At 44.8% G+C, this 12872-nt stretch overlaps 1 protein-coding gene across 4 annotated transcripts in view; it reads right to left on the reverse strand.

The window, feature by feature from the left end:
* Nucleotides 1-11236, reverse strand: part of ccdc135 (coiled-coil domain containing 135) — an 11671-nt gene extending 435 nt beyond the window's left edge. The window contains exons 1-17 of one of the 4 annotated variants that reach the window (XM_008414931.1): nucleotides 11128-11236; nucleotides 9359-9483; nucleotides 8481-8619; nucleotides 8265-8390; nucleotides 7796-7990; nucleotides 7585-7731; nucleotides 6238-6456; nucleotides 6021-6158; nucleotides 5450-5516; nucleotides 5247-5375; nucleotides 5043-5171; nucleotides 3486-3721; nucleotides 3154-3351; nucleotides 2199-2309; nucleotides 1180-1281; nucleotides 909-1103; nucleotides 474-616 (exon numbers count right to left, since the gene is read on the reverse strand). In XM_008414931.1, the coding sequence (XP_008413153.1) occupies nucleotides 474-616; nucleotides 909-1103; nucleotides 1180-1281; nucleotides 2199-2309; nucleotides 3154-3351; nucleotides 3486-3721; nucleotides 5043-5171; nucleotides 5247-5375; nucleotides 5450-5516; nucleotides 6021-6158; nucleotides 6238-6456; nucleotides 7585-7731; nucleotides 7796-7990; nucleotides 8265-8390; nucleotides 8481-8619; nucleotides 9359-9477 (2393 nt within the window). In that variant the 5' untranslated portion in view covers nucleotides 9478-9483; nucleotides 11128-11236. Of the gene's footprint in view, nucleotides 1-473; nucleotides 617-908; nucleotides 1104-1179; nucleotides 1282-2198; nucleotides 2310-3153; nucleotides 3352-3485; nucleotides 3722-5042; nucleotides 5172-5246; nucleotides 5376-5449; nucleotides 5517-6020; nucleotides 6159-6237; nucleotides 6457-7584; nucleotides 7732-7791; nucleotides 8030-8264; nucleotides 8391-8480; nucleotides 8620-9358; nucleotides 9484-11127 lie in introns of those variants that run through there. The other 3 variants (XM_008414929.1, XM_017305882.1, XM_008414932.2) reach the window with 3 other exon arrangements.
* Nucleotides 11237-12872: the final 1636 nt, after the last annotated feature.

The following is a 12872-nucleotide window of genomic DNA, read 5'->3' on the forward strand; positions in this document are numbered from 1 at the left end:
CACACACACACACACACACACACACACACGGCTCAGCAGGCTCCTACAGGCTCTGGTCCAAGCGTTCCCAAACCCTGCAGTTCTAATCTTGTTGATTTCAGCGTTCCTTTGATGCTGTGATGATTTTTTATTATTAATCCACAACCTTTAAAGATGTTTTATGCTGTGTGATGCGTCACTCTGCAGGAATCGCCAGGTTGCTGCCGGCCGACTGTCTGCAGTGTGTAGGCAGTGGGACTCAGTCAGGACCATCACTGCACAGCGGCCGGCGCTTCATGTTGTCGCTAGAGGATCTGAAAAGTCGCTCTCAGCTTAACCCTCTCTGCTCATCCTAACACCTGGCCACGCCCCTCAGTGTCAATTGGCTCCGCCCACTTTGGTAGATGTATTTCAGAGTTTGCCTGAAACAATTCCACTAAAGGCGATGCTTTCACATCCAGATTGGTTCCACTTTAAATGGCGTGTGTGTTTACCTGTCGAGGCGCCTCTGGGCAGCAGATATGTGAAACTTTTTATCCCAGCACAGGTGACAGGCGAGCTCCGCCTCCTCCTGGCTCATGATGGGGTCGTGCGAGTGGCTCCTGCTGTCATTCTCCTCTGCTTGGGTCTCRATCACCTGAACACACATGGATGGAGGAGCATTGGTGGAGCRGTGTTTTAGTGTGAACCAGGGGTCCCCGAAGTGGGGACATCGGCATCCTGCATGTTTTATTCTCTCCCTGGTGGCAGTAACAACCTTTTCAGCTTGTCAATGTTCCTCTTAGGCCTCTAATGAGCCGTCATTTGATCCAGGGGTGTTAAACCAGGGAGAGAACTAAACATGCGGGATGCCGGGCCTCCAGGACCCACTTTGGGGACCCCTGGTGTAAACAGACAGGTGTTGGCCTGCAGGCGGAGCTCTGCCGCACCGTTTCTAAGTTCCTCTCCAGGAAGTCGGTATGCCTCCTCAGTTTTTCTTTGAATGCCTCAGAGCAGCCGTGGCAGAAGGAGGTGGCCTCCTCTGGAGTGAGAGACTCTGAGTTCCCGAGCCGGGCCAGGTACGGCACCATGACGTCCATTCCCAGCCGATGGAGGATAAGGGCCTCCTCTTTGGACGTGAGCTCCTGCAGCAACAGACATGAATCACTCATGGCGTCACGAACAGGACTGACCTGCTGTCTGGGTGGACTTCGCCTCTACCTCCTCCCATTTCTCCCTGCAGGCCATAACCTCCTCCAGTGGGGAGGAGAACACCTCCAGCTCCTTCTCCTCCTGCTTCCTGCATTCCACGATGGTCTCCATCTGCTCACATCAGGTAAAGTCAGATTCAATCTAAAACTCTCAGAGCTTTACTGAACTTAAACGTTGGGTAAACATCAGCATTGACCAGAGCAGCTCGTTGGCTGGAGGAGATGGAGTTTCATTGGTTTCACACCATCCACAGTAAAACTGGCACCAGTTCCTACGACAGTGTGAAGATCCTCGGCTGCGTCGTGAAGAGCGGCGCTATGCAGCGAGCTAGGAGAGCGTAGCAGCAAGATGGCTGAGCTGTCTGTGTTATTTCTATGTGTCTTACTTTAACTGAACCATCTCAATCTTTCAACCAATCACCAAAACGATGTTCACTTAGGGTGCGTTCACACCAGCCCTGCTTAGTGCGCTTTCATCCAACTCCAGTCCGTTTGCCCAGGAGGTCCGGTTCGGTTGTGGAGGTGTGAAAATCAAACTCTGATTTGGACCAAGAGAGCCAACTCTACAAACGTTGGTCTGGGTTCGGTTCGTTTGCAGTCGACTCTGGTTTGAATGTATGTGTGGAGACCGTTCCAAAAGCAGGAAGTGGACTACAGTGCAGGGCATTCTGGGTAAATACAACTAAAACAAATTTGCATAGCGGGAGAAACGGATCATGGCCTTTTACCAAAGAGAAATCCTACAGTAACTAAATTAAAAATGAATTATCTTCATTTTTAAATGAATTATCTTCATTTTTAAAGAAGTAAAAAGAGAAATGATGTTTCTGTTTGGAGAGGCGTCTCCACCTTAGGGGGCTCAACTGCACAGAGCAGCTCTTTATGTTAGTCAGATTTATTGTCATCATGTGGTACTAATCAACACGTCAACAGTCTGAGCTTTTCTTTGGACTGTGAAAGAGCCGAGTCTTAGCAAAGAAAAGCAGAAGGACAGAAGATCTGATGTGATCCAGCTGAGGGACGCAGTACCTCCACCAGAGATGCTTTGATTTGGAGGGCGATGTTCTCCTCTTCGCTGATCAGGTACTTCACCAACCTGTACCAGGTCAGGGGCCCAGGCGGCTCCTCAGCCTGGTCCACCTGAACACACGCACACGCACACGCACACGCACACGCACACACACACACACACACACACACACACACACACACACACAGAGATTCACTAATAAAACAAATGCTTTCATCAGTCAGTCCAGCATACTCGCTCTCTGGTGTTCTGGACCGTCTGTGTGTGCTGGGCTTCCCCACAGAACCGACATCCCACCAGGACAGAAGAACAAACTCCAAATCTAACAGACTGGCTGCCAAACAAAAGGAAAGTCATATTTTTTAGTCTGAAGCTCAAATGCAAAGTGTRTTTTTCACGCTGTGAATGAGAATCTGCACATGGTGTTTRGAAACGATGCACAGGATTCAGAAAAAACAGAAGCTAAATCTGAACTGTGCGTATCGGGTGACTTGTGTAAATGTGAACTCTCTGATTCAAAGGATGAGGAGAGGCCTGTCCTGGAAAGAGACACACACGCCACTGTGGGTCATTACATTAGATTACATTATCTTTTAATTTTGTCCTAATGAGGATCCTGTTTTTATGTCAGTGTGTTTGTACTTTATTTTTATGTTTTTTAAGCACCAGACCACTTTTAGTTGCATTATAATCTCATTTTATGGGAGATTAAGAAGAAGTGCAACACTGCAAAACAATTTGTGAAGCATCAAGAGTGAAACTTATGATGGAGGYGCAGAAACTTCTCATGTTAACAGGRAAAACCTGCAGATAGTGAAAACACCTCCTAATGCAGATGTTAAACCTRCGGTGGGTCATGCTTGTCTGTCTTTCTGCTGAAATGAGATTTGCGTTCAGTGACGTTCAGACAGGAAGAGGTCTGAGAAACGGCCTCAGCTGCAGATTCAGCCGTACCAAGAAGATGGAGAACATGCTGTCTGTGATTGGCTCATCATCTTCTATTCTTTTGAGGCTCTTCCTGGAAGGGATAGTGCGGTGGTCCATGAGGTGATAGAGCAACTCGGTCTTCATCTCCGGCACCAGAAACACCCGCTGGGCCACGTCTTCGCTGACCGGTTTGGAGGGATCCCTATGGAAACGCTCCACCACTTTCTGAAACACACAAAAGAACAAGAGCCGGGGTGCAAAACCATGGAAACGCTCCCAACCGTTTGGTCGTTAACTTTAAGATTACACATCTATTTGAACCGTCAGTGCATATTGTCCAGCATCAGTTTATCTCTTACCAGCACATTGAGATTCTCCAGGGTGGTCTCCTGGCCGTCCTCCGCAGAATACGGAGGGGGAATCATCCCGCCCTCACGGAAAAAAATCTGTCTCAAGTACAGGAAGTCGTCTCGGTGCTTGAAGGATTGCTCTATTGCKTGTGGCGACACCACGATCCGCTCCAGGCCGTCCTGTTCGGGGCGGTGGAACCTCATCTCTCGCTCAGTCCCAGARTCCACTGGCTTCCAGGCGTGAACTGACCAGAGCGACGGACACCAGCATTACAGTCACTTACAGGACCATAAGAGCAGAACATCAGGCTAAAGAAACCTTCTGTTCAGCAGTAACTAGCTACATTTACTCAGTTACTTTTACTTGAGTAACTTTTTTAAAAAATGTACTTTTTGGAGTATTTTTACTACGATGTCCTTTTGCTTGAGTAATTTATTATGAAGTATCTCTACTCTTACTTGAATAAAATTCGTCCCTCGAATGAAAAACAAAGACAAGCTGCAGGTTTTATGAACGTCTCACAAGTTTTATATAGAAAGAAACTGATTTGGAAATATTTTCTTTGACCTGATTCTGTAATTTTTTTGTTATGAATTATTGTCCTTTTGGTCCCTAAAATACCAACATTTCCACTTGACTTAGCATTTTTGTCAAAATAATGATGTAATTTCTAAACATTAAATGACTGATAATGTGATCAGTCACTACTTGTGTATCGTTTTTACCAGAACTTTTTTACTTGAGTAATTTTTACATTTGCTTGGATGTAGTTTTTGTGTCGGGCTGCACAGTGGTGCAGTTGGTAGAGCTGTTGCCTTGCAGCAAGAAGGTTCTGGGTTCTGCATGTTCTCCCTGTGCATGGTGGGTTTTCTCCAGGTACTCCGGTTTCCTCCCAAAGTCCAAAAACATGACTGTCAGGTTAATTGGTCTCTCCAAATTGCCCCTAGGTGTGAGTGTGTGTGTGCATGGTTGTGTGTTTCTGTGTTGCCCTGCGACAGACTGGTGACCTGTCCAGGGTGACCCCGCCTCTCGCCCGGCACTCTAGCTAGAGAGGCACCAGCAACCCTCCCGACCCCACTGAGGGACAAGGGTGCAGGAAAATGGATGGATGGATAGTTTTTGTGTCCTCTGCTCTGGCTGCTGCTGTTCATGTCAGTCCAGGCAAACATATGAAGCCTTCATCTGATCTTGAAGATCAGACTGAAGTTCACCACAGATCTCCTCAGGCTAAAAGGAGCTCACAGTGACGAGGCTTTAGGGAAATTCTCACATTTTTCTCAGTATTTTCCGTTGGTGGGATAAAAGTTACCCATAAMGCACCTCAGGCTGTAACAGAGSTCCTGACCTGACAAAATGYTAGCAGACCTGAGGAAGAGTTTCAGAGAGCTAAGAATGCTTTAAGCAGGGAAACATGCAGAAAGGGGAGATATTTTCTAATTTTGTTCTGTTTCATTTTGCTCTGYCCTGCTTGGTTTSCACCAGGATATTGTTTTCTCCGGGTTAAACAAGCAGCCAGCTGCAGCTGGTGAGCTCCTCCGGGTTGCTGCGCTCAGCAGTCGGCTTACATAAAAGGTCGAAAGTTCGTCCGGATTTGAAGCGCTCGGTGGTGCAGTTCTCCAGCTGGTTGAACTCTCTCTCCTCCAGGTTGTCACTCCTGTGCTTGTACCACTCTTTGACCCCGGTGACCTGTGTGCCTTTAACATAAACAGACGCAGGATCAGAGGYGATGGCRGATGGGACAAAGGGAACCGTCTCTGACAGAGTCTCACAGCTCAGGTCTTGGTACGTCGTTAATCTGGAGGTGAGGCCGTCGTTGGTCACAGTGGATGAAAACCGCTCCAGCAATGCTTTTCTGTAGCGGGTCTCCTTCTTCCCTCCAGGAAACCTCGTCTCCAGCTCTGAGGGGCAGAGGGACAGGTGTTGGGCGAATCACAGGACAGGTGAAGGTCAACAACCTGCTTCACGGTTTTACCTTTCCTTGTGATGTTGATCCTGCTGACCCAAGATCTCATCAGGAAAAACTTCTTGGGAAAATCTTCCTTCAAGATAACGATTCACAATTAATGGATGAACAGCAGTGAAGCAACGCGTTGCTGCAATCTCATTACTTTGCTCCAGTAACAAGCAGGTGTTAAGCCTGGCAGGCCACCAGGCTTCACTTGCCTCCCTCCAGGCTGAATGTGAAGGAATCAGGCTTAAATATTCAACACAATTCTTCAGACGATGGCTCTATTTTTGGTGATGTAATATTTTTGGGATCAATAAAGTATTTTTGAATTTGAATTTAAAAAAACAAAAAAAGTTTTAAAAGAGATGTTTTCATTTGATTAAGTTTTCTATGATGGAAAAAGCAGAAGAAATGGAATCAGGCGTATTTATACCATTATTCAGGTGCTGCATCATTGTTTTGAAATGTAACTAAGTAAAGTGAGTATTAAAGTAACTAATTACTTTTAAAAATAAAAAGTAATGGATTACTTTACTTCTTGGACAGACAGACAGACAGACAGACAGACAGACAGACAGACAGGTGTGGTTCTGACCTCCAGCTCGCTGGCAGGTCGTCCGATGAAGCGGTTCTCCATCCTGCGGTTGACGGCCTGGATCAGCTGCTGCTGGCTGACGCCGTCATGGAGGACGGGCTCCCACTCGGTGGAGTTCTCCAGGTCAAACTTCATGTCCTGCTCACAGCAGAGGGAGTCTGGTAAGAGTGCTGGCGGGTGACCTGGGCCGGTTCTGTCTGGCGCTGGGTGGACCCGCCTTGCAGCCGTGGCTGCAGTCCTGCCGGTTGACGTAGTAGTTGAAGGGGTTCCACAGGCTCTCGATGCCTTGGAAGCTGTTGTGTACGGTCGGATAGCTGCAGCCGGTCAGAGGGTCGATGAAGAAGTTCTCCTCGATGCTGCGCCGACCCGACAGAACCAGAACCCAGGAGTGGACCCGGAAACCTTGCAGGGGATCTGGAAGATTGGTTCTCTGTTCCTGCTCAYGGAAAGAGACAGGTGATGAGGTAGATGGATGGAGAGAAGGACTGGACTAGAGATCAATCGATTAATCCCATTCATCGKGATTAGTAGATTATTCAAATAATCGTCAGCTAATTAATTCATAAATGAATCATTAACTGGAGTATTCAGACTCTAAAAAGGCCATAGCTGAGAGAATAACACAGAGCAGGAACTAAGCAAAAACTAACAAAATACGTTTTGCATTTAAAGGTGCAGTATGCAAGTTTACAAAACCTGTCACCATGTTGTGACAGTTTATGACAGATAATCTGTGAAAGGATCGATCTCCACCTCGACCCTGAGCTGCTACTGCCATGCACCAAAAACAACCAATCAGAGCCAGCAGGAGGGGCTTAGCGCTGCCAATCAAMCATATGTACTTGCTGCTAAATGTGCTAGTGGCACATTTAGCAGCATTTTTGTTGCATTTTGAGATGCAACAAAAACMTAACATCCAACAATGCACCTCATTCACCACTACAACCGTGTTATGTCTAATACKGAGGTTGTCCCTGCTGACGCGTGAATCTTGCTCTACTTTAGTACAACATGTTTTGAAAGAAGAAATTTCTTCCTTTAACTCAAATGACATTTGAATCAGTAGAAATGTGAACTTGTGAATTASAACTCGGATTCCGGTCCGTGTGAGATCCTCATATTATCTTGACCTTGAGTAAATTAATATTTCCATATTAATTTATTGGCCGTCATCGGTGGCCATGCTAACTAGCCTTAGCATTCATTACATGCTGTGCTAGCTGCAGCGTAGCAGAGAGCAGCGCCACACTGGGGGGTGATTGACAGCGCTAAGGTGAGGGTCTGGACCCTCRGCAGGCCTCATGAGTCTGTGTCTGCCTCTCTGCTGCTGGAGCAGGATGATCTGGACCCTCTGGGGAACCGGTCAGTCCTGCAGAATAATATTAWACCTGAACATCAGATTTAGACCGYAAACATCYGAYGGGACGGATTTCTGCTCAGCCTGATGAATTTTATTATTAATTATTAGCTGTTATCTGTTTTACCTGGAATCTGTTCACACTATGAGATTCCACAGCGTTGAACCTTTAGTTATCTGGTTCTGAGGTGAGCTGGAACATTTTACCTCCTGCAGCTCCTTCTCCAGAATCGCAGCAGCCTCGGCGTCCAGCCTCTTCTTCTCCTGATCTAACAGGAAACGGCTCCTCAGCTCCATCGAACACTTCACTCCGTACTTCTTCTGCGGCTGGTCCGAGGTTTCGCCTTGGTCGCTCTGCAGACACAAATCCACTCAGAAACCTTGGAGTCTGAGCGGTGTGTGTGTGAGGCAGACCTGCCTTAGCCGTGGTGTCCAGCAGGGGGCACTGCTGCATTCTGAGGTCCAGCAGACACATCTCCCTGGCCGCGTAGCCGCTGACGACGTAGGCGTCGTAGTTGAGGCCCAGCAGCAGGCTGCAGAGCAGGGTGGACGACTCGAAGCTGGTGGCCTTCTGGCTGCGCAGCACCGCTGTGGGGGAGAACAGCTCGACGGGCTGCAGGGCCCGGTCCACAGCMGCGYGGTCAGACACACACTGAGGACATGGACGTGTGGTCCTGATCTAACGCTCTGACTAACGGGTCAGCAGTCAGACATACCCTTAAACAGAAAGCTTAACGAGAGACATGATGGACAAAACTATCTGTCCATCATTTCATCGTAGGGGGACATTTAGCCTGTCCACAAGACATTTAACGTGTCCACTTATCTTTACCAGGCGTCTGTGTGTGTGTGTGTGTGTGTGTGTGTGTGTGTGCTGCCATACTGACCACCTGTGTGGACTGCTCCAGCAGCTCCAGGGACAGGAAGTCGGCCACCAGTGAGGAACACTCCTGCCAGCTCTGGAGCTCCCACAGGCCGGTCTCTGTGGAACGGAGAGTGGTGGACACAAACTTCTGGACGGGACAGGACAGAGACAATTGTGGGGCTCAGATGGTTTAATGGTGGCAGCAGATTTTAACTGGTAACCAGTAACCGCTTGTTACCCTGACTCCACATTCATTGACCGGGTAGAGCAGCAGAGGTTTACGGTCAGGATGCAGCAGCAAATACTGACGCTGGAAGTTTTCTGCGATCTCCAGCAGGTGCTCCTCCTTTTGAGAGTTGGTCTTGTAGGATTCAGGGCTGCAGACGGACAGCAGGGGGCGACTCTCACTCACCTCATAACATGTTTTTGACAGAGGAGGGAACAACGCAGCATTTCTGATCCTGTACAATCTAATGGACTTGGTTCATTCAAAATGCCATCAGTGATACTTAAAGCTAGAAAGAGATAATTGCCAATTTATTTACAAAACAACTTCGACTTCAGTTCAAGTGGCAGAAATAACAGTTTGAAAGTATAAAGTCAAAAGTAAAACTAAGGGTACTACTTTGAAATAAATGTGCATTTCAGCAAAATTATGGGAAAAATGCTCTACCAATAAATCAGTTCAGAACATTTTATGAGACAAAAACGATTAACACTGATCAACAAAGAGGAGAATGACCTGCTGCTTCCAGCTCATGGTCATGTAAAGCACAGGGTCCTGAACATTAAGCTTGTAATTATTCAAAAGGGGAAAGATTGTAAGAGATTTCTCTTCTTCCTGCTCCCTTTTCTCTCAGGTAATCTGTTAATTAAAGTTAACTAATTTGTTAAACTGAGTGAATAAACGGATTGATTGGTATCTTTAAGAAGCTCAAACATTTTCATCATGAAAATGTGATACGTTGATGAAACCTAAAGAAAAGCTGCAGCAGATTTCTCTGCCTGTTGTCTGTAACCCTGAACATCTTCTGCAGCTTCAGGAATAAACACGTTCTGCTCATTATCTCCACCCTCCTCTGCTGTCTGCAGGCTGCTGCTGCTTGAGTTGCTCACATGAACGGATCGTCGATCACGTCTTCCTCCTCCTCTTCCTCCGACTCCTCGGAAAAGGTTACCTTCTTCTCCATCTCTTGAAATTCATCGTCAAATACAAACTTCCCTCCGGCCTCCATTTTCCTCTGGAACAGTAAACATGGATTTATGCTGCGTTCGCTCCCTGCAGACGCTGTGAAGCGGTTGGTGAAGCAGAACCTGAAGAAAATCTTTTATTTTTAAAATAAATTAAAAACACATAGCAGGTTGTTTCCGTCTGTGAATCTGCTCTTTACAACCACGAACTTTGTTGTTTTTATCTGAATTTTATTAGAGATCAACAGAAAGTAGAGCAAAGATGTGAAAAAGGAAGTTTTAAAGCTTTTCCTGAGAGCCTGTTGCAATAAGCAAACAGTCAATTAATGGCATGATGAATAAAAATAAGCTCAATMATTTCAGTTCTGGTGATTAATATCTCCTGTTTTCAGAAACTTCATAATCCATTTTATGAAATGAATTGTGATGGTTTCAGTTGTGTGTATTTTAAAATKTTTGTTTTGGGTGTCATGTTTTATTTGGATATTTAAAATGTTTTCTAGTTCCAATGTTTTGTTGGGCTGCACAGTGGTGCAGCTGGTAGAGCTGTTGCCTTGCAGGAAGAAGGTTCTGGGTTCGATTCCCAGCCCCGGTCTTTCTGCATGGAGTCTCCATGTTCTCCCTGTGCATGGTGGGTTTTCTCCAGGTACTCCGGTTTCCTCCCACAGTCCAAAAACATGACTGTCAGGTTAATTGGCCTCTCTAAATTGTCCCTAGGTGTGAGTGTGTGTGTGTGGTTGTGTGTCTCTGTGTTGCCCTGCGACAGACTGGCGACCTGTCCAGGTGACCCTGCCTCTCGCCCGGCACGCCAGCTGGAAATGGGCATCAGCAACCCTCCCAACCCCACTGAGGGACAAGGGTGTAAGAAAATGGATGGATGGATGTTTTGTTGTTTTTATTTTACTAAATTAAAGTTTGTTAGTCTTTAAGAGGGCGGATTAGGACTGTTGTCTTTATWTTACTTGAAAATAATCTCAAAACAGCTAAATTATTGTTTATCTCAATAATTACTGGAACAATTAGTCATCCAGAAATGTTATACATGAATTTGATTTATTTCAAGCATCCATCCATTTTCTATGCACTTGGGGTGACCCTGCTGGACAGGGTGACCCTGGTGGTCACCCTGTCCAGCAGGGTCACCCTGGACAGGGTGTTGTGGGCTGTGGGAGGAAGCCAGGGCACCCAGAGGGAACCCACCATGCACAGGGAGAACATGCAAACTCCATGCAGAAAGATCCCGGGCTGGGAATTGAACCCAGGACCTTCTTGCTGCAAGGCAACAGCKCTACCAACTGCGCCACTGTGCAGCACCCATTTCAGACCTGTTTCAAACATTTATATATTGTGCAAGAATAGCTACTGTTGCCAGGAACTGGATTCAGGAGGCATTAATAATTTAATTTGTAAAAAAAATTGTCTTGCATAAATGTATGTAGCTATTTTCCACCAAGTAATAAAAAKGATAATAGTAACCTTTACAGGCTGAAGGCGGCATGAGGTCAGAGTGAAAAGRGAGAGAGCAGCAGCACAATGAAAACCCTGAACGTTGCTAGGCAACAGACCGAAGCTAAAGGTGCTAACTGTGGTTAACTTTAACCGCTAAATAAAAAMCAGTTTATAGCGGTGACATTAGTTAGAGTCGACGGATTAAACAGGTCAGTCCACAGAAAACAGAACAAACATTTACTCACCTGATCTAAATGGAGTCGGAGTCGTTTTTAAAGCAAAGAAATAAGCGATTTTAAACCAGAAACAATAACTAAACCTGTTAAAACAGGATCGCTGGTTCTCTGTATCCATAGTAACAGAACGACCACGTGACGTGTTATCAAGATGCGTTCACGTAACCTCGTAGATCGTAGAACTTTCAGCCATTTACAGATTTGGAGTCTCCAGAAGGCCAATGAACCGCTTTGACTTCTTTGGATGATTTGCTTTATATTTTAAGTTATCTGAAAAGCCTAAAGCGGAGATGTGTGGAGATGTTTAAAGTGTGTTCAACATTTAAAGAGCTTTTTACAGCAACGTTTCCAAATGCTGGTAAAGTTTACCTCCAGACATAAACTTTGAGCTATAAACTATAGTATGGAATAAGTGGAAAACTATTTTATTTATGACACACATACAAAAAAAACCTTTCTTTTTCTATTTATTTAGTTATTTTTTAAACAATTTTCACATTTCTATTCTCATTTGTATTCCTAACAATTAATACTTGTAGTTTTTTTGTATTTTTGATTGAATTTCCAACATTTCTATTTGTTTAAGTTTAAGCTGACATAGATTAAATTTTTTAAATCTATATTTTAAAGAAAAGGCATCAAAAGCTGCAGGATACATGAAAATTTCAGACATATTTGGATTAAACACATTATTCATATTAACTGTTGAACAAACTGGGCTATAATGAAACAAAGATGTAATTTCTGCCTTTTCACCTAATTTGCTTCCAACAAAGTGAATTCAGTTTAAACTATAAGCTCTACTAAAAATCCCATGGCTGTTTATACTAAAAAACGTTAAATATTGATAATATTTTATTTGCTCAGGAAGATTTGGGCGATGCTGATCCATCACTGAACTCTACGTTTCAGTTTTGGTCGTCCTGTTTCTCCTGGTAGAAGATGTTTCCATCCGGCTGCTTCATCCACCTCCGGCTGATCTCTGCAGTCTCTCCTTCAGCTTCTGCTGGAGCTGAGATTAAAATAATAATTCAGCAAAAACAGGCCTTCTTTCACTAAGTTAGCCTAGACTAAGCTATTCTGCATCACACAATATGTATTTTAATGATATAAAAATAAATGTGTTGAGAATGAGAACCTAAAAAATTTAAATATAAGTAAAGTTTTGGTAAAGCCCTTTTGCAATGAATTGCATGATTTCCCAGGAAAACCATGTGGAGTTCCAACATCTCAACGTTCCCATTGTACCACTGACCTACAGTCGTCATGATGCGCCCTTCTAAAGCTCTGGATTGAGCTAAATTAAAAAAATTACATCTACATCTTCTCAGGTTTATCCCTGTTCCTACCCTGATGCTGTCGCCACCGTTTCTGCTCCTCCACCATCAGTTTTGCCTTGTTTAGAGGTGGAAACACCAACATTGTTTTCAACAGACTGAGTGGCTAAAGCTCCATCATCATCACTGGAAATTATGCCAAGTAAAATACATTTTGCCTTTGAACTCCAGTCATTAGTGAGATATCTGAAGATTTATACTTTTTTCTTTAGGATATAAAATGCAACACCAACTTATGTGCAAAATGCAAAAACTAAACAGTTTGTTCATGAGCTTCCCATCTCTTTCCATTCCCTCTAAGACAAACAAAAACTTTCCATAGGAAAGAAAGAAAGAAAGAAAGAAAGAAAGAAAGAAAGAAAGAAAGAAAGAAAGAAAGAAAGAAAGAAAGAAAGAAAGAAAGAAAGAAAGAAAGAA

The sequence above is a fragment of the Poecilia reticulata genome, linkage group LG7 (assembly GCF_000633615.1).
Source record: "Poecilia reticulata strain Guanapo linkage group LG7, Guppy_female_1.0+MT, whole genome shotgun sequence".
Classification (NCBI taxonomy): Eukaryota; Metazoa; Chordata; class Actinopteri; order Cyprinodontiformes; family Poeciliidae; genus Poecilia; species Poecilia reticulata.